The sequence below is a fragment of the Alligator sinensis genome, unplaced genomic scaffold (assembly GCF_000455745.1).
Source record: "Alligator sinensis unplaced genomic scaffold, ASM45574v1 scaffold499_1, whole genome shotgun sequence".
NCBI classification, from domain to species: Eukaryota; Metazoa; Chordata; order Crocodylia; family Alligatoridae; genus Alligator; species Alligator sinensis.
The window spans coordinates 144032-163609 of NW_005841864.1; the positions used below are offsets into that span (position 1 = coordinate 144032).

At 44.6% G+C, this 19578-nt stretch overlaps 1 protein-coding gene across 1 annotated transcript in view; it reads right to left on the reverse strand.

Annotated features, from left to right (window-relative positions):
• Positions 1 to 5864: 5864 nt before the first annotated feature.
• Positions 5865 to 19578, reverse strand: part of KCNQ5 (potassium voltage-gated channel subfamily Q member 5) — a 202803-nt gene continuing 189089 nt past the window's right edge. The window contains exons 12-14 of the mRNA XM_025191141.1: positions 15776 to 15907; positions 7328 to 7454; positions 5865 to 6879 (exon numbers count right to left, since the gene is read on the reverse strand). Coding sequence (XP_025046926.1) covers positions 5935 to 6879; positions 7328 to 7454; positions 15776 to 15907 — 1204 coding nt within the window. The 3' untranslated portion in view covers positions 5865 to 5934. The remainder of the gene's footprint in view (positions 6880 to 7327; positions 7455 to 15775; positions 15908 to 19578) is intronic.

Genomic DNA, 19578 nt, shown 5'->3' on the forward strand with positions numbered 1-19578 from the left:
CTAGTACTGAGCACATGCTGCTTTTGGCAGGAGTTTAATGATAGACAATGTACTTAGTGAGATTTCCTTCTTTGAGATTATAAAACAATGTATACATTATCCGATAATTATAAGTAGTTTTTCAAAAGAAATTTAATTAAAATTGCTTATTCAAATAAGTTAATAATAAAATAAATACTTTTATTTTAATTATCCTTCCCTTTCATTGTGTTGAGATTGTCCAGTGCTTGGGGTCACAGCAGTTCTCCCTGCCAACTCTTCCTGTTGTCTTTTACTGCCCTACACTTTTCTCTTTTGCTCAGATCCCAGGAAGAAGAGAAGTCTCAGTGCAGCATGGAAGGTCTGGTGCTAGATATGGGAACAGAGCTCCTGAGCAGACCTGTCTGCATGTCTGGCCCTGGAAACTGTAGAAAGGGCGGGACTTCTTGTATTATCATGACAGGGCTTCCTGCAGGCACCCTAATACTATGATTTATGGTCATTATTCAAAAGCTAGCCAATACTATACTGCCTTATTATGGCTGCTCAGAGGGATCTCCTTTCCCACTTGGGGCAGGGATCTGGTCTTCAACCTCCTCCATCTCCTATTGCCATCACTGTATCCCTCCAGCCTATCCCACAACCCTTGACTTCCTGTGCCTCCCTCTCCCTATTCTTCTGATGGGGACTCTGCTGCTCCTCCCAGTTCACATCTTCACAGTATACAATCGGTGGTAGCCATTTTGTTTATGAGCACTGCTTCTTAGTGGGTAGCTTCATTTTTACATGCTTGCAGACTGTAGTGATTAACAGGGATCTTTGAAAACTGTTTTCCATGGAAAACTGCAGAAAAACAAGGAATTTGCCTTTTTGCACCCCGCTGCAGCTGATTGACCATGGGGCCCCCGCGCTTCGTCTCTGATTGGCAAGAGGCAAAAGCTATGTTTCTGCTGTGGTTTTTGCCTCTTGCTGATTGGCGGCAAGGGAAAGCCAAGGTCCATATATTTATTTACTGAGGGCCCAGGACTGAAAAATGACTTCAGGTGGGCTCCTTTTGGACACAGTACGGTTCCTTTTTGAAACAGAAGAGAAATCCTTACCCAAGCCCTTGAATCATCTTTAATGCAGTTCTACTAGTTGCCTTTCTCTTTTAAAAAAATCTCTTTTTTGGAATTCCTTAGTAATTTTATTAGTGGCTTTCAAATCTCAAAAAATTGTATTCCATGAAAACTCTGTACTAAAACATCACACTTATCTATCATATGACATTTGATTATATAAGCTTGTTTTGTGATATGTTGGTCCACTTGATCCAAAGCTGTATAGAACTTAAAAGCATATTTAAGCAAATCCCAGACATTTTTCACATGTTTGTATGTCTGCAGCCCTGCCCAAGTTATGTCCACACCATCACCAGTATTTACCTTTCATAATAAAATTAAGGAAACTGACTTACTTTTTAAACCAAACCATTTTTATTAACAACAATATGGATTCAACTTTGTCATGAAGTTACAATTAACATTATAATGTAATGGCTAAAGCCATTGCAGCATCAGTGGAAGTGTCCCTTATACTTTTCATAACCATTATAAAACCAATATTTTAATACTGCCTCATAAGACATTGCCAATAGAAGTGTCTCAGAACACTTTCAATGCTTGGTATCTATGGAAGTGTCCCATGTTATTCTGAATAAATGAATGGGAAAGATCTCATGCACTTCCTTTGACACTGCTGGATTTGATTCAGATTTTAAAAACAGATGAATCTTTTTAGACAATGATAACAACTTGTGTGATGTTGCAATCCATTTTAATTAAATCAATTAACACACTTAAAATGTGAAGCAGAAATAGCTGGGCCAAATTCTTTCCTGATTTATCTCTCATTCAACGCCAATGAACCCAATGGGATTACACAAGGTATGAACCAGGAAAAAATTTGGTCCAGTGGGACAAGTTCACTCCTGGATGGATGTAATTCCACTGAGGTGGATGGAGCTGAGCCTGATTTACTCTGAAAAGGGCTGACTTTAGCTCAGTTGGGCTTTCACTCCATTGAAGTCAGTGAAACCACACCAGGACTGAATTTGGCCCCAGACATTTAATCACTTTTTTCATTCCTTTGCTCTTGCATTTTCTTTCTCTGCTAAATTCTCTTTTCTGATTATTCTACTTTTCTCTGTGCTTTTTAAAAAGAGTCCCTTCTTTTCATCCCTTTGTATCTTAGTACGTTGTGCGTTACTTTTTATATAGTCAATGTGACATATGGGTTAATTCAGCTAAGCATTAGTTTCCTCAGGAAATAACTGGAATATTATCATTTTCACTTTAAACAGATGCCCAACAAAATGAAGGTTTGAATCTGGATTCCTATCTCAAGCAAAACTCTTGTAGAAGTCAATGGGATTTTTGCTTGAGTAGAGGCTGCAGGTCCAGACCCATAAATAGTATTGTATAGTAGATGTCCTACAATACATCAATAATTCAGTATGACTTGACTTATCACAGAAGGTGTATGGGTAGATTGCCTATCACCATACTGTAATGACAGCTGTCACTTTAAATAGGATTATCTTTAAAACATACGTTATATAAATGTGGGCATTGTGAATAAAAGTGTATGATCTTTGCAATCTTGAACTCTAGGCTAAAACACTATATTCATATTTAAATAAAAACTATAGATCATACGAGCCAGGAGCAAATACAAATTTTTAAATGTATATTCATCATCAAAAACTATTCTCTTCGGTTCTCTCTTCAGTCAGGTACAACAAACATACTAATCAGAAAACAGTTCTTTGTGTAAAGCCAAATCCCGAAGCTCTTACTTAGGGCCAAATTCTGTCCCGTGCAGTCTTCCAACAGATTGTACATCAAGGCAGAATTTGTTCATTACTGACTACTCATGAAAAATTCCTATTACCTACAATGAATTTTGAATTTGTACCAGTAAGTAGCTCAGGATAAGACTTTTAAGGCCAAACCTGGTCCCCACGGAAATCAATAAATTATAGATTTCCACGGAAGCAATGTAGTTCCTATTGTTGTAATTAAAGGTATACTTTGGACACAGGAAACTCCTGATGAGGAAATGTAAAATCAAAACAAAGAAGTCCCTCCAGACCTCCACAAGTTTGTTCATTATTGTCTCAATTTTCTATCAATAATGTTCATAAATTTACTATACGATTAGAAATTGCTCAAAAATGTAATGATGAGAATAAAAGAAAAAAGGGACTTTCAACTGTAACGTAAAATGATAAGGTCTTGCTGATTTATTTGTACTCTGTAAAGACATTTACATTTTCATATATAATTTATAGAATTCATTTATGCGCACAAAATTGTATTAAATAAATTAACTTAAAATTAGAAGGACTCAAGCATTTAAGGCAAAGATACATTCTGGGAGAAAAATTATCAGTAAAAACTGATAAACTGGAGGCTCTGAATCTGCAACTACACTTGCAGGCTGAGTCTGTACACCTATGACATTTCATCATCTTCAGGCAGTAGATGTCAGGGTCTGCTCTTGCAGGTGCAGTTGCAAGATAGGGCCCAGTTTATGATGATTTAATGAAAAAGGGAGGTCAAGCTAATTACTGACACATTTATTAGTTGCCTGTGCCCAAGCTCTTGCCCCTATGCTGGACCTAAATGCAGCCTTATATCTAGAACATTGTGAGATTTCATTTAAAAGGCAAAAAGGCACCATAAAACATTAGATAAAAGAAAAGAAAAATCCTAAAAACCATTTCGTTTTTAGATACCATACTATACTTTAAATTTACAGATTTGGCCAGACAAACTGCAGACATTCAATTAAATTAATATTTAAATGAACTGAGATGTGGAAAAAACTATTTATCCTCACAAAAATATCTTAGCAATCAAGCTTTAATATGATCAGACAGCACATTGAAGAAGGTAATAAAGGTCAAAGGCGATAAATTATATGGCAAATCAGTGATAGCTAATTGTGCTTCAAGATGTCTTTCAGTAATTACCAGCTGAGCTTTGTTCCAGCCTAAATCCTAGAACACAGCTTATCATCCATAGAACCCCTAGCAATAACACAATATATACACTTTAAAGTTTGCATGTATTTCACATAATAAGGTTATCATGTAACATCCAGGAATATTTCTGTAAAGGAAATATGGAGGCAGAAATTACAATGGATTCATAGTAAACAGTTCAAGTCCTTCACAATACAATCTGTAGCATTTAGCCATGGTTAAGACTATAGTGACATTTTTGATATATAATAAATCCTCAGCCTGTTTGGGCCTTGAACAAACAGTGCCCTGAGAGAGCTGGAACTGGCATCCCTGTGCATTTGGAGCTCCTGCTGCTAGAGGGAATTCAGCCCAGGCCAGACTACCCAAGAGTCCACTGTGCATGTAGCTTATAATAGAGGCAGGGGGCAACAATCAAAAAACTTTTTTCATGGGGCAGTTCTTAGGCTACCAAAGGGTTCCAGTGGCAAAGCCCCGGTAAGGACATATAAGCACTAGTACTGCTGCTGAATCTCAGCAGAAGCAAAATATAGGAAGGACATGAAAGGAAGAGATGTCCAGGGAGAATGCAAATTTGCTGTGGGTTTTGAATCTAAAAACTGGGTGGGAGACGGTATGGGGGAGGAGTCTGAGTGTCCTTTCTGGAACATTTATAAAAATGGATCCAATGTTTCTTTGTCTCTTACTCCCACTCTAGCTAATTTAGTCAATTCAATCTCATTTCCTAATTCCTGGCATGGGTTTTTTTGGGAAGAAGCATTAGCTGTCTGTGACTGACAGACTGGAATTCAAAAATCTTTTTCCTCTGTCTATACCTCCCTTCATTATTTATTTTCTTTCCCTCCATTTAAATCCATATTTTCTTTCCCTTCTTATTGTCTCTCTCTCTCTCTTTCTCCTCACCTTCAGTGTAGTCTGTCTGTCTGTCTCGCTTGCTCTTTTCCTTCTCCCTTACCGGCTTTCCGGCCCCCCTGCTTTCAATTCCCCATATGTTGTCACTTTCTTGTCATTCCCAGACTTCTGAAGTACTATTAAGTAGCATCAGGTTGCAATTGTGAGTACTTGTGCCACTTTCAGGGCAGAAGGAGGTATTGCTTCAATAACAGCAGTACCTAGTCCTCTCCTGTAGATACTACTATTGTCAAAATGCTTCACATCCACTGGCTGGCACATTAGTAAGACTGGAGTAAGGAAAGCTGCCCCTGAATTTTTTATACAATTGCCTAGATTATCCACCTTTAAGGCTGGCCCTGATCCTTAGAATTTATACATTTCATAGCAAAAGAATGTTCTTCTTATAAAGAACAACTTGAAAGTGGTGCGCAAATTACTTTTGCCACAACACTAAATCACCAAAAAATATACAGAAATTAACATTCTATGTCTCAGAGCATTAAAATAACTGATTAATGATGAGTTAATGTGTATATCTTGCAACTAGCAGCCATTTCTAATCCCATATTACCGGTTTCCTTGGTACCTTGCTAGCAGCTGTAGATAATATTCTTGTTGTAAACATAAACTATTATCTAATTCAGGACATACATATTTTTAATCCAGAAGCAAAGTGCTTTAAGTCTTATGGTTTTGTTTTTTTTACTTCTGCACTGTAGAAACAGCACTATTTCTAAATGCTCAGATCTTTGCTTTTTGATAAATCCTGCAGCATTAGCTTTGTAGATTACTCATTATTTAAACCTACTGTACTACATGAAAGTGTTGATGTACTGTAGGTATAAATTCGAATTTTAGCCATCATTTAAACATGCATTTTCATGCAGCTAGAAGATATGGGCTCATACAACTGCCTTTCAGATTCTTCCTGATTCTTGCAAGTTTATCATATTAAAAAGGCTTCCAAAATAGTTCATGCTATGATATGTATGACTAAAGGAATTACTCAGCCAGTGAAGAAAACCCATAAGTTGCTATTTAAGTTTGACATGAGGCAGGCTGAGTGAATCTGTACCATCCCCTGGCTTGAAAATGCTTTGAGATGATCTTGATATTCCAGTCCTTAGAGAGTCAGTGGAGAGAGCTGTTTCCACTAAGGGGTGAGAGATGGCTTCAGTAGTCTCTGTTTCTGCCTCTACTTCCAACTCTTCATCTGTTATAAATAATTTAGACTCTCTCCATTTGGAGTATACTTCTTGGCTACCTCTTGAACCACTGGGGTCACTACCAGCAATCTGTACATTCAGTTCTTCTGTTGACTGTATAAGGTTTTGCACAGATAATGATTTTCCTAAATCCATGTGCACTGTTTTAACAGAGCCCAAAGGTTCTCCTTCGGTATCAAGGCTTTTTCTCCATGAAAGATTCTTTGTCACACTGGGCTGTGCAACTTGTCCATTATCCTTTGATGCAACAAGGCAAGCGGTGACATCAGAAATATTTTCCTGTGTGGTCACAGGGATAATATGAATAGGTTCAGGCCTGCTGATATGCTTGACTGATGAAAAAGGTGGTATTTGTAAGGTGGTTGGAGTTGTTGGCTTACTGGCCTGATTTATTTGGTTTGATATATTATTAGCTATTACTGCTGCAGGTCCATCATTTGGCACTTGCGTTGCTTGACTATGCATAGCTGGACTAAAAGCATAGTAAGCCTGAGTGCTAAATTCATTTGGTGTCAGTATAAGTTGTAGGCCACGCGGCATGTTGGCACTAGCTGATCTGGATACACATCCACTAATTCGTGAAGAATTAGATAAATCCTTGCTGTCCACAGGACTTTGATAATCAGAGGTCTGCTCACATTCAAAAGCTGGCATTTGAAATGAAGCCAAAGTGAGCGCTGATGCAGATCCTTTCCTTAGAACCTGTTGATAGATATCTAATAGACTGTCTAGTTTTGACTCTATGGATTGTACCTGCAGGTTGGGAAAAAAGGTTGAGTACAAAATATTACTTAAAATATTTGTATTTCCAGAATTTCTTTAAACCTAAGCAAATAAAAGGAATGTAACAACCCCTTGAATATAAGCAAATGATCCTTTGTTTCTCTCTAAAGAATAGCTAGTTAGTCTTCAGAACTAACACAGTATTTTAACAGACTGTTCAGCAGCAAGCTAATGTGTTATCTATTAAAAGATGCAGATTCCAGTAACATCAGGGTTTTTTTTCCATTTCTACATTTCTGCATACAAAGCAAATGTAAGGTAATAGAATTTGCTGATGTTTTATTTTTAGGACTAAGATGGTGCAGATGCCAGAAAAACTGATTTTACTTTTCACTGAAATCTGAAACTTCTGTTATTAACTATTAAAAAATGTATCCTACACAATAAAACAAAATCATAGTCACAACAGTCACTCTACCTGTTTCTCCACCTTGACAACACGCCCTAACATACTAAGGTCATCAGTTGTCTCATTCTCCACAGTATTCTTTTCTCGACTTTTCTTATCTGTTGTGATTTGTCCTTTTCCAAGAATTTGGTCAACACTGAGAGAGAAACCAGAAATGATCAAAATGACAGCCATATAAGTTAGTGTAAAAATGTTTAAGAAGGATGAAGTGGAATAAAGTACATGGAATGATGTTTACAATACTGAGGGAGTATAGACTATGAACCTGTGTAGCAATGAATTCATACTTACTGTTATTTGTTAGATGTGTTAAATATCTAATACATGATATAACAGATGCACATTTGTGATGGATATTTTAATCATAAGTTATTGGTACAATCTTGTAGTCACTTATTATTGGGTGCACTGCTAGCTACCAGGAATAGTCCCATTGGCCAAATATATCTATTCATGTTTCAAAGGTCCTAAATTTGTATCTCATTAGTAAACTAAGGAAATACACACTAGATGAAAGTACTGTAAAGTGGATACACAATTAGATGGATCACTGTGCTCAATAAATAGTCATGGCTCAATAAATGGCTCAGTGGAAGGAAGTATTGAGTAGGGGTCTATTCTGGCTCTGGTATTATTTAATATCTTCATTAATGATTTGGAGGATGGGATAGAGTTCATGCTTAGCAAATCTCCAGATGACACCAAACTAAGGGGAGTTGCAGATACTCTCTAGAGGGTAGGGCTAGGATTCTGAATAACCTGATAAACTGGAGAAATGGTCTAAAAAGGTCCAAAATCAATCAAATGAAATAGAACAAGGACAAGTATAAAATCCTACACTTTGTTATGATGGAATAATGGTCTTAAACTGCAGCAGGGGAAAGTACCAGGAAAGTTAGATTGGTTAAAAAGTGGCTGACCCAGTCTATGGCAAGATTGATGTAACTGAACTTCTGTACCCATTCCAAGTGTAGCCCCTGGGCTGGGAAACCCTTTTCCTACCCGCCCCGTACCAGGCTATTTTGAGTCCTGCCCCAGCCCCTTGCCCCAACCCCTCCTCCCATCCCCAAATGCACCAGCCCCCACACTTGCAGACCAGCCAGCCCCCTGCCCAAACCTGCCATACCCTCCAATTCCACAAGCTGTTCCTGATGCTAGTTTTACCAGCATTCACTGGTGCCAAGAGCCAATTGAAGCAAGCAGGGGTAGGGGTAGGGGTGGCCAGGATCTTGGGCAGTTGGTTTGACAGGGAAGGGTTGTTCATCTGTGGGTGAAGAGTTTGGGGGGCTAAAAATAACCACTGGTCAGGGGGAAAGAACTCCCTCAATCCTCTAAAACCTCCCCATTGAGCTGCCAGCCCCCACAATCCCATCACCCCTGCTAATGCCTTCAATCTACCCACCCCTCCCCGCAACCTAACTTAAATCAGGCTCTTGGGATTGGTGACCAGTAAAACTGGCTTTGGGATTAGTTTGTGGATTGGGGGCAGTTGGGCTGCAACAGTGGGGTAAGTGGTGGGGATCCTGGGAGGTTTAGTGGGATCAGAAAGACTCTCTGATCCTGCCAGCCCCCACCCATGACCTTCCAAGGTCTCCTGTGGACCCAGCTACCTCTCCCAATTCCCCCCCAAGCCTCCAGATAGACCTTGTTAGCTGCCTAAGCCCCCCAAATACCCCTGCTAGTCCCCCCATCCCGCCTGGTCCTCCCTCTATTCCACCTTAACCTTAGCTCAGGCTCCCAGCATCTAGCTAATTACTATGTTCAGGGGGCCATTCTTAACCTGATCTAACCCCTCTGAAATTCTGGCTGTAATGTCTGTATACAGCCCTGTTTGGGTTTGGGTTGAGGCAATATTTCCTTTACTAGCCAATTGCCCGTGAAGAATGACAGAGGGGGGGAGTGGGCGGGGATGGAGCCCTATGCTCCTCCCCTGCACGGGCCCGCTCCCCCTTCCCTCCTGCTGCTTGGGGTCCAGGCCCGCTTCCCCGCTCCCTGCCGCAGCGGTAGAGGGAGAGGAGGAGTGGGCTCAGGCCTGGTGTGGGGGAGGACTGGGGCCAAGGGTGGGGAGAAGCCAGGCCATCATGGCAGGGGTGGTGGGGGAGCAGTGGGCCCAGGTTGACCTGGCGGTGACGGAGGGATGGGAGAAGCAGGCTTGGGGCCGATGCAGGGGTGGGGGAGGAGTGGGCCTAGGTACAAGGGGGGGAGGGCCCACTCAGGCTCAGTCCTCCTCTCCCTCACCCCCATGTCGGGCTCTGGCCTACTCCTCCCCTCTCCCCATTGCCACTGCCACCACCACAGCATGCCCGCTCCTCCCCCCTCTGCGTTGGGCCTGCTTCTCCCCCCACCGCCGCTGTGTCGGCCCTGCAGGCGGTGATGACTGAAGTGGGGAGGGGCAGGCCGAAGCCAGTGCTGGTGGCCTGGCCCCCCTGCAGTGTCCCAACCATACTCCCCCCAGCCGCTGTTACCTCCAAGGAGCAAGGGAGGGGGGAAGACCAGCTTTGGTGGCCTCGCCCCCTCCTCCGCTCCATCATCGCCACCTGCAGGGAGCAGGGCAGGGGGGGTGAGGCCAACATTGCTGGCCTCGACCCCTGTTCCATCCACTTTGTTACTACCGCCAGCTGCACTGACTTTGCCCCACCCCCCACTCTGTCCCCTGTGTCCCCACTATCATGGGGGCACACTACCACCTGTCCAAATGCTTCTTCCCACTCTGATTGGCTGTTTGTCACCCAATCAGAGCACGAATAAAGCGTTATGGACAAACAGACAGGCAGACTTAGGCTTTTATAATATTAGATAATTCCCTATATTTATGTGTTTGGGGGAGAATTTTCTAGAATTACCAGAGCTGTTAAGTTCTATAATTTACAGACCTATGACCTTTTCAATATACTTCTCTGAGCCCTCCACATGTGGTAGGAAGAGTAAAATTACCATAAAACAATTATCAGATGTGACAGGCTAGCTGGCAGTGACCTAGCCCAGAGGTTTTGAAAGGGCAAAAGATGATTGGAGGACTTGGGATTCCCTTTCCTCACTAATCAGGCCCCAGAGAGTCACCCCTCATGTCCCCTGATTGGCCCCTTGGGTCACCTGGAGGGGGATAAAAGAGCACAGCTGACTCAGGGAGAGAGACCAGCGAGGGACGACGAGGAAGGAGCTTCAAAGAGCTGGCAAGAGCTGAGCCAGTGGGGCAGAAGCAATTGCCCCAGAAGAGCCTGAAGGAGCAGGACCAGCAGGCAGCAGTTGGACCCTCAGCAGCACGGTGTGTGGCTGGCAGGAGCGGCTTCCTGCTGGGCTCCAGGATCCCCTACGAGAGGCTGTGGCCAGCAGGAGAGGTTTCCTGCTTCAGCAAGGATCTGAGCAGTGACCCGAGAGGTTCCCAGCTCTGCTTCCAGCTCCTCCAATCAGAGGCCAGGCAGCTCGTCGTGAGGCCGGGGCTCCAGGAAGGTCAAGACCCCTAGCAGCTTGGAGCATTACCAGTACTGGTGGCTGTGTGGCATTGTTTCTGCCTATTACATAGATCCAAGTTCAAGTCCTTGGGGTGAGTGAGCTAACAAGGAGAAATTCCTCTTGCAGTGGAAAGGAGCCATTGTGCTTTCTTCCCTTCCAGGTACCTAGGCCCTATAATTCTTTGTCCTTTGACACTTTGTATTTTGTGCCTTTTTATATTTCCCCAACCAGTATTGTTTGCTCTGCTGTTTGTGTTTTATATTTTGTTAACCCTGTCTTTTGTCAGTGATTGTAAGTGTCTAACCTTTGTTGAATCCTGCCCCCTTGGGGCACTGCAGTATCCACTATACCCCCTGATTATGCCTGTTATGTTCCCAGTATTGTTCCCTCATTAAAAGGTATATGGTTAAGTCCCCAGTGGTGGTCTGGCTCTGCTCTATAGGGGGAGGAGAGTCCCTATACCTCCCACAGTGCTTGTGCACCTGCTTTGATCCCTTCAATTGGAGAGGGGGTACCTTTTGGAGTACCGCCCAGGTTACAAAGAAAAGAGATCCACTTAATATAAAAGGCGCTAAGGGCGTGGATGAATAAACTGTGAGGCTTTCTGGGTTTTAGAAAACCTTCCTAGCTCTCTTGCACTGTCAGGAGAGATCTTATGTTAAATGGATGATAAAAATACAGTGGGAACTACATGCAACTTGTAGATAATCTCCCAGAGGGAGGAAATTCAAAATAAGGTGTGAATTTTCACCCCACCATCTGTGTCTATGGCTCCTTCTACACATTACAGGTATTGCGCAACCAGCTGATTAACAGCACAATTACCTTGAAACCAGCAACGTGTGCAAAGTACTTATCATGCCATATAAAGCTCCAACCAACTATGAAGTTAGACTTCGAAAATGTGTACTAACTTTATAGCTGGTTGCTATTGAGCTTTAGTTTGCACCAGTAACGGACCCTGTCATTTGGTCCTGTCAGCTGATGGGGCTCCCAGATGCAGGGGTGCTGCAAACACTGAGTCCTGATAGTGTGTCTCCTACTAGGACCCAGTTAGGTCATGGCAGCTGCAGGGTGTGGCTGCTATCTCCCAGCCCTGGGGGTGCATGGAGCCCCCAGGACTGGGAAATTGCAGCTGCTGTCAGGGCCATCCCTGGGGGATGCGAATCAGGGCGACCACTCCGGGCCTTGCACTTTGGGGGCCCCCGCAGAGCTGGGTGGAGCAGCCACAGTGACTGTGCCACCGCCACTTGCTTCGAGTCCAGCCACTCACTAACCCCCTCCCCCTCGGCTGCCAGTGCAGCTGCTGTCAATGGCTGCAGCAGCTTCTTTGGGTCCGGGGAGGGTGGGATTGGAGTGGCGGCGGGGCCCCGCATAGGCTGATTTGTCCTGGGACCCGCACCCTGTTCAGGTTGGATCCTGCTCTGGCTGCTGTTGTCTTCCAGCTTGTGGTGCACCCCTGAGACTGGGAGATCCTGGCAGCTGCATCACCCAGCCACAGGGGTGTGTGGGGTGCCCCTGTGGCTGGGAGACCCTCAAGTGAGGGCAACCATAGGAGCTTGCTTTTTGCCTAGGATCAGGCTCTCTGTGCACCAGCAATAAGGCATGATAGGATCTAATGCATGATCCCAGAACTGCACCTCCTGCCATGCACATGTGGCATGGCAGGAGGAGTAATTGTATGGATGTAGTCACAGATGTTGTAATGGGGCCAAAAATTTAATTGCTTTTAAAATAAACTGATCAAGCATTATATGAGGTGGTTGACTGCAAAAGCATGGGACTGGGCTTGGTGACCCAGGAGGTCTCTTCTATTACTATGATCTTGGGACTATATCCCGTGCAATGCTTAATTAAATCCATACCCAGCAATCATTCCCAAGGGCTGGACCCTGACACAATGCAGAATAATGGCAATGAAGACTGGTTGGCTATAGGTAGTCAGTGACAAGGTGCAGCAGGAAGGACTTGACCTCTGGAAGTCCCTTCCAGCCCCACTTCTCTAGGATTCTGTTCACCTCTGACACTTGGTTTTCAGTTCTCACCACGTGTAATTAAAGTGTTGGACTCGTTTCCCCAAGATGTGTTGGAAGCTGAGAGTGTAGCCAGATTCACCAAGGGATTGGACACACTCAGGAAGGGAAGGGGCATAAGTAGCTACTGAACATGGGACTTAGGGATACAGCCCCTGAGATGGGACTTCCTAGACCTTAAATGCTGGATGTTGCAAGTGAGAGAGAAACCCTGGTCACTCTCCCTTCCAGCACCAGCCCTCTGCCACTTTGTGATGCAGGAGATTGGGCAAGATGGACCTACAGTACAACCTTGGGGGGTGGGCTTGACCTGATAATCTCGAGAGGTCCCTTCCAGCCCCTAACATCTATGAATCTATGAATATGCTCATACCAGTCCACTCTATAAATGAGAGGGGCATACAGACTCTCCAATACTTTCTGTAATCGGGAGAGTGGGAGGAGATGGAAAGGGGTTGCTACAACTCTTCTGCTCCTCCCTAGTGGCCACAACAGTAGTCAGGTCTGGTTAAAGCAGTGGTTCTCAATCTTTTTTTAGATTCCCTTTGTTAGACTCAAGGCACCCCTCAGAAAATACCAGCTCTTGGTTTTCACTTGCTTCTTGATTACATAAAAATAACAGAACAATTCTTCTGTTGCAAAGAGCACAGAGCACAACAGGTCAGAACATTTTTGACACTGGATTTCTATTTGAACTTCCTGGGTGCATCCGGACGAGCGTGCACGTGCCTGTTGTGGCATCTCAAAGCAGTTTCAGACACTGCAAGAAGCATGCTGGGAATGGAAAAATGTTCCCTGTGCTACATAGTTGCAGTATGGGCTCTAAATCTGATACCTGGAAATCCAGGTATAAAAAAAAAAAACCTGCGGAAAAAAGTGGAGTCCTCCAGAGAGTCTCTATGGCTGCCCCATGCCCCAGTGCCCCAGCATGCTGCCTTAGCAAAGCTGCAGCAGTGGATCAGATCTGCACAGAGCAGGGGGACTATGGGCTGAGCGGGGGTGGGGAGAGCGGGCAGGGGACCCACCCCTTCTGAACAGTTTCCCCCGCACACATAATCCCCCACACCTCCACAGTCCCTCCACCCAGAGTCCCCCCATGTGGGGGTGGGAGGGACTGGAGGTATGGGGGAGACTGTAGGTGAAAGGACTGTGGGGGTGTGGCGGATTGTGTATGTGGGCATGGAGGGACTGTGGGTGAGGGGGACTGCTCAGGAGGGGTGGGTCCCCTGCCCACCCCCCCTGCTCAGGCCATAGCCCCCCTGCTCAGTGTACAGCCTCCCTGCATGGCCCATAGCTCCCCCATAGCAGCAGCAGTGGCCATTAGGGCACTCATAGCTTGGTACTGACTGGCAGAGCCCCCTGGCAGGACAGCATGGTCCCGGTTGCCTGGTGTCAGATTGGCACCACACGTAGGGGACATGCACTCTCAGGTTCAGCTGGGTCCTGCCTGACCCAATGGCACATGGGACAAACCCCTCAAACCCCTTCCCACAAACCCCATGCTCCTACCCCCCAACCCCATATCCCCCCTACAAATCACAACCTGTGTGTCCAGCCACCAAATGGGATGGGACGGGACCTGCTGGCAGGAGCAACTGCCATACTGCAGCCCTGCCCCATGCCCACACCGGTGTTGGGACATGGACCCCCGCCTGGGGGGGCTCCTGGTCCTAGGAACCACTTGGGTGTGTGATGAGCTGGGGGCAGGTGTGGAGGTGGCAGCAGGGGTGTGTGTGTGAGAGAGAGAGAGATGGGGGTTAGAGATGGGGGAGCACTCCAGGTAGGAGAGGCCCCCAAAACTGGGCTTAGAGACCCTCTGCCTGCCTAAAGCAGCTTGTGCAGGGGGAAGCCGGCCTGGGAGGGAAGGTGTTGCCCAGCCTAATCCCTGAGCCCCAGTTAAAGGCTTCCCAGGAATAATGTGGGGATTGCTGGGGCCTGCGCACAGGCGCAGGGAGCAGAACAGCAAGGGCTGGCATTGCTCAGAGCCAAAAAGCAGCAAGTGGTATAGCTGCAGCTGGGCTCACATCCAGGTGTTGTGACAGAGCTGTGGCCAAGAGGGAGCTAGTATGGGGCAGGCAGGGGCTGCGGGTCAGAAGTGAGGGGCACTCGAGTGTGGGTGTCTGCAGAGAACAGGCAAAGTCCTGTTAGTGGACAGTGGGCCCAGAAACTGAGTGAATCTACTAGGCACCAAAGAGATCATTCCAGGACTCAGGGGCAGTCTCCCAATCAATATAAAAGGAACATCAAGGCATGGCAGGTGAGATAGAAAGGTGGGTTATACGGAGGACCTGGAGTAGGGGTAGGGCTAGGATGGCCCACAGGGGACTTCAGGGCAGCTCTCAGGGTCTGCCCTGCCACAGCACCTCAGTTGACAGTCACAGACTTGGAGGCTGCTTTTCATTCTGCATGGTCACTCAGCAAAGAACCTGATCTTCACATTCAGTGGAGGGAGCTGGAAAGTTGAGTAACTAAGAAGAGAGCCCAGTTCTGATGTCCCTCATCCTAGTTCTGCATGTGCTCATATGCACCATGTGTTAACCCAGTGATTGTTGCCTGGAGTCAAGAATATAAAAATATTGGATTTGGTCTTGTGTGGAGCTAAGTGCTGTTCAGTTTGATAAGAATGTCTGAGATGGGAAAGCAGACAGACAATTTTCAGTAGTGACTTAATTATTCTTGAAGCATCTGAATGAACAGCCCATCAGTTTCTGAGTGCACTATGAAGACAACAAAGGTATATTTAAAAAAATTCAGATTTTCATTTTTTGGGCACAATTTAAGCTCACATTTTTTCCATACACTGTTCAATTGCTGGCCTGATTGCATCCTAAAAAAAGGTAGGCAGGCTGCAACACGTGCAAAAATTTTAGCCAAAAAGAACTTTGATATGTAAAAATGTACAAGATAAGATTGTATACATGACAAGATAAGATTTTTATATAGAAAGGATAAAGGTTTGTTCCTTTCTTACCGTGACTGAAGACTTTTAATTCTGCACAACATATCCAGGTGACCAGCTGAATACTGTTCAATGACATCTTTTACATCATATGGACGTAATGTCTCTTTAAATTTTCTCTTTGCAACATGAAATTTCATGATTCTATGGAAGAAACATTTTCCAGATTAATTGACATACACTTTTCTGAAGTCATAAAGCCACCAGTCAGCTCTATCTAATCACAATACGGGCAGCTGACTTCTTTTAAAATGATCTAAACCAAGGAGATTTTCTTCTGAACTGCAAAGTTATACCCAGTGAGACCCTTATAACTACTGAGGTCATTGCTTTGGAGGTGCCGGATTGTCATGAAAAGAGATGAGGTCACATTGACTTTTAAAAACATAGTAACTTCTTTATAGCTAAAAGTATATGCCCTTTAAGGTGTCCTCTCCCATAATGCCCCAGTTCAGCAAAATTCTGTAGTACGTGTTTAGACATGATTAATTCCACTGATTTTAGTGGGACTACTCATGTCCATAAGGCTGGGCTTAAGCAACTTCTTGAACTATAACCTTAGTTTCCAGGGAACCTTCACAAGTAAATCTCAGCAAAGGAATAAATGTGTCCTGGCATGTAGTGGAATAAATATTCTTCTGATTCTGCCTGTTTGTTCACTGTCAAATAACTAAAATGATAAACACTGACAGGCTAATTGTAAACCTCTTCACATAAGTCAATTTGGGCCTAAAAAAAGAAAGTTTTTATATTTTCTACAGATGAAAAAGTAGGATATACATCTCACTCTGTCTTCCTTGACAGACAGATGCATGGATAGTTATACATTTGAATGACAATTTAGATAAAGAAGTACTTTTGTATGCAATCTAAAGGCTTTCATTCTGCTACCACGAAAATCAATAGTAAAATTCTTACTAACTTTAGTTGGACTGGGATTAGATTCTAAAAAATGTAATTAAAGAAATGTAATTAATATTCTTCATTTTCTTGTGTTCTATTTAAGTATACCACTTTCAGTTTTTAAACTATCTTTAATTTGTGCCTGCAATTCGTTTCTCATTAATTTTTCATTTGTTAATTAAAAGCATTATTCAAACAGGTCAGTAATCTCCTGTTTTAAAACTTTCTTTTGCTGATGTGGGATGAAGTCTTGGAATCTGCAGTCCCCAGACCTGTCATAAGCAAAGATCTAATTCAGGTAAAATTACTGAAGTCCATGGGAACTATGTTTGAATAAGGGTTAGGGGACTTAGTAGGGGTGTGTGAAATGGGCCCTATTCAATTTGGATTCAGATTCTGCCCGAATCAGTTTTGTTGATTTGGATCACTGTCCCGAATTCAATTCGGCTGAATCCGAATTTGAAGAGTCGATGCTGATTCAAAGAATCAGCAATTTGGCCATAGACACAGCTTTAAATGTATTTTTACATACCTCGAGGTACTAGGTGTAGCTCGTGAACACTGTGATGCTGGGGTGGATGGAGCATCCCACAGGACCGTGGGGGGGCGAACCCAGAAGTGGACAGGAAGTACTTTTGGTCTACGTCCGGGCCTGCCGGGGAGCATACGGGGGTCTCCCGCGACCCCCAGCTCGGCAATCAGCAGCAGGGGGACCCTGGGTGCCCCCCCAGACCCAGGAGGCACCAGTTGCTGAGCCAGGGAGGGCACAGGGGGCCCCCCCCCAGCGTGCTCCCCAGTGGACTCGGAAGTGGACTGGAAGTGCTTCTGGTCCACTTCCCGTTCTGCTGGAACAGTGATCTTTGTATTAAATCACAAATTTGAAGAAACATAGGCCAAAAATTTAAGGCATCAAAATAAAAGTGGCAGGGATATTGTAACTCCCACTGGCTTAAGGGGGAGTTGTGGGAGCTTACCACTTGTGACACTGTGAAGTGTTTGTCCCAGTGTTTTTGAGTAAAAGAAATAAAAGGAGAATACTAGCCATAAATTGGAAATCTCTGCTGCATAATGGAGGTATACAGGTAGGGAACATTAGACTTTACATTGTTTCATCATGTTAGACATCCAATAACAAGATACAAAGCCAGGGTTATTACTATGTGATAAATAGAGATTCATATTCCTTTAAAAGGAATTCTGTGAAAATTATACTTTATATTTTTATGGCCTTATGATGATAGGTATGCAGAGTTCAATTTGAAATTTATAATGGCACCCTATTGGTTTCTGCACTATATATAAACCAGTTCTTCCGGTGGTACATAATCTTTCTTCACAATGCTTAGTTTGTTGATTTGTCCTATTATCATAAATCCACAGTTGAAATGGTGAAATGGAATGTTGTTGGTATAGTGCAGGAAATATAACCTTGGATAGAGAAATTAGAAATGAAAAGACCTGTTAGGATTAGTTCAACACCCTGCCAGTTCAGAACTGATTTCCCCTGTTTGTAGTGGAAATGGTGCTTTAAATATGCCAAGTAATACAACTTCCTCATTTTTGAACGGGAGACAAATTCCACAAGCAAATGATAGATCTCACTTTTATTTCTGACCTGGAGGAACCTGAAACAGGAACATGGAATTTATTGTCTGAGCTCCATAGTGACTTTAAAATGTTCATCAGAGCCTAATCCCCTGTGAATCCAGTTATTCATTGAGATTATGAAAAACTTTCTTGTTTTAAAACAATTCATATCACAAATGTGGATGACTTACAAGAAAATATAGTTGCACTTTTTTTCGTTTGCTTTGGCAGGTAAATACAATTGTTAATTGCACTTTTCACGAAATGCAGCATGAGTGGGAAATGGAAGGTTAGGGACAGAGATTCAAAAAGCCTGAGCCTGAATTGATTTAATCTTTGCAGATTAGTTTAACCTGTTTAGGTTGAACTGGTCTGCAACTGCACAGGCGGTCCCTCTAGACTGAAGAAATGCAAGCACATGCCTGCAGTGGCTCAGGCTAGAAGTCGGGGGACATTAGAGCAGCCCTTCCTTCCCTTCTTCAGTGCTGAGCTGGGGGGGGCAGGGGCATGGCCAGGCCCCAGAAGGTCGCTTTAATTAGGGAGGGATGTAAACCCCCTCCCCCACCTGCACAGTCCCAGGCTTTTCCCCATTTGTTGCTCAAGGGGCGGGTGTGTTGCCAACCCCCAGCCCCTGGCCAGCACTCTGAGGCAAAGGTGTGTGGGGGTGTGCAGTACATACATCTGTTGATGATACTGAGCTTTTCAGTCTCCCTCTCCCTCATGGGTGACTGCTGCCTCCTGAGTCAGGGGGGCACATGCCCCCCCAGCAGCTGATCTTGCCAACTGCGGGGGGGTCCCCCGCTGACTGTACACCCCCTGCCCATCACCTAAGCAGGGAGTGCTAGCTGTCAGGGGGTGCACCAGCAGACCCCCTATACATTGCAACTGCTCTCCCTGCTCTTTATACTGCCTGCAAACCTGACAGGCAAGGGAGCCAGCAGGAGGGGCTAATAACACAGTGTTTATCAGTCCTTCAACAAATCAAAAGCCTCTCTCATTAGTTCAAGCTCTTCTTAAACAGCTTTTTCCAAGGAAGGAATGAAGGGCACCCCCTGAGAGCGCTGGTGTACCCCCTGAGCAGCTGTGCTTACCACTTAGGCAATGGGCAGGGGTGGCAGGCGGGAGAGCCGGTGTCCCCCCCTGCAAGTGCTGGCCAGGGAGTAGAGTGCCGTGGCGCTCCCAGAAGCAGCCACAGCCACGGCCACAGCCACAGCCACAGCCACTTCTGGAAGTGGCCATAGTGATAGGCCACAGCAATCTGTTGTCTCGCAATTGGCCGTGGCCTCCTCCCCCCCGCCCTGGTCAGCGAGATTGGCTGGGGGGGG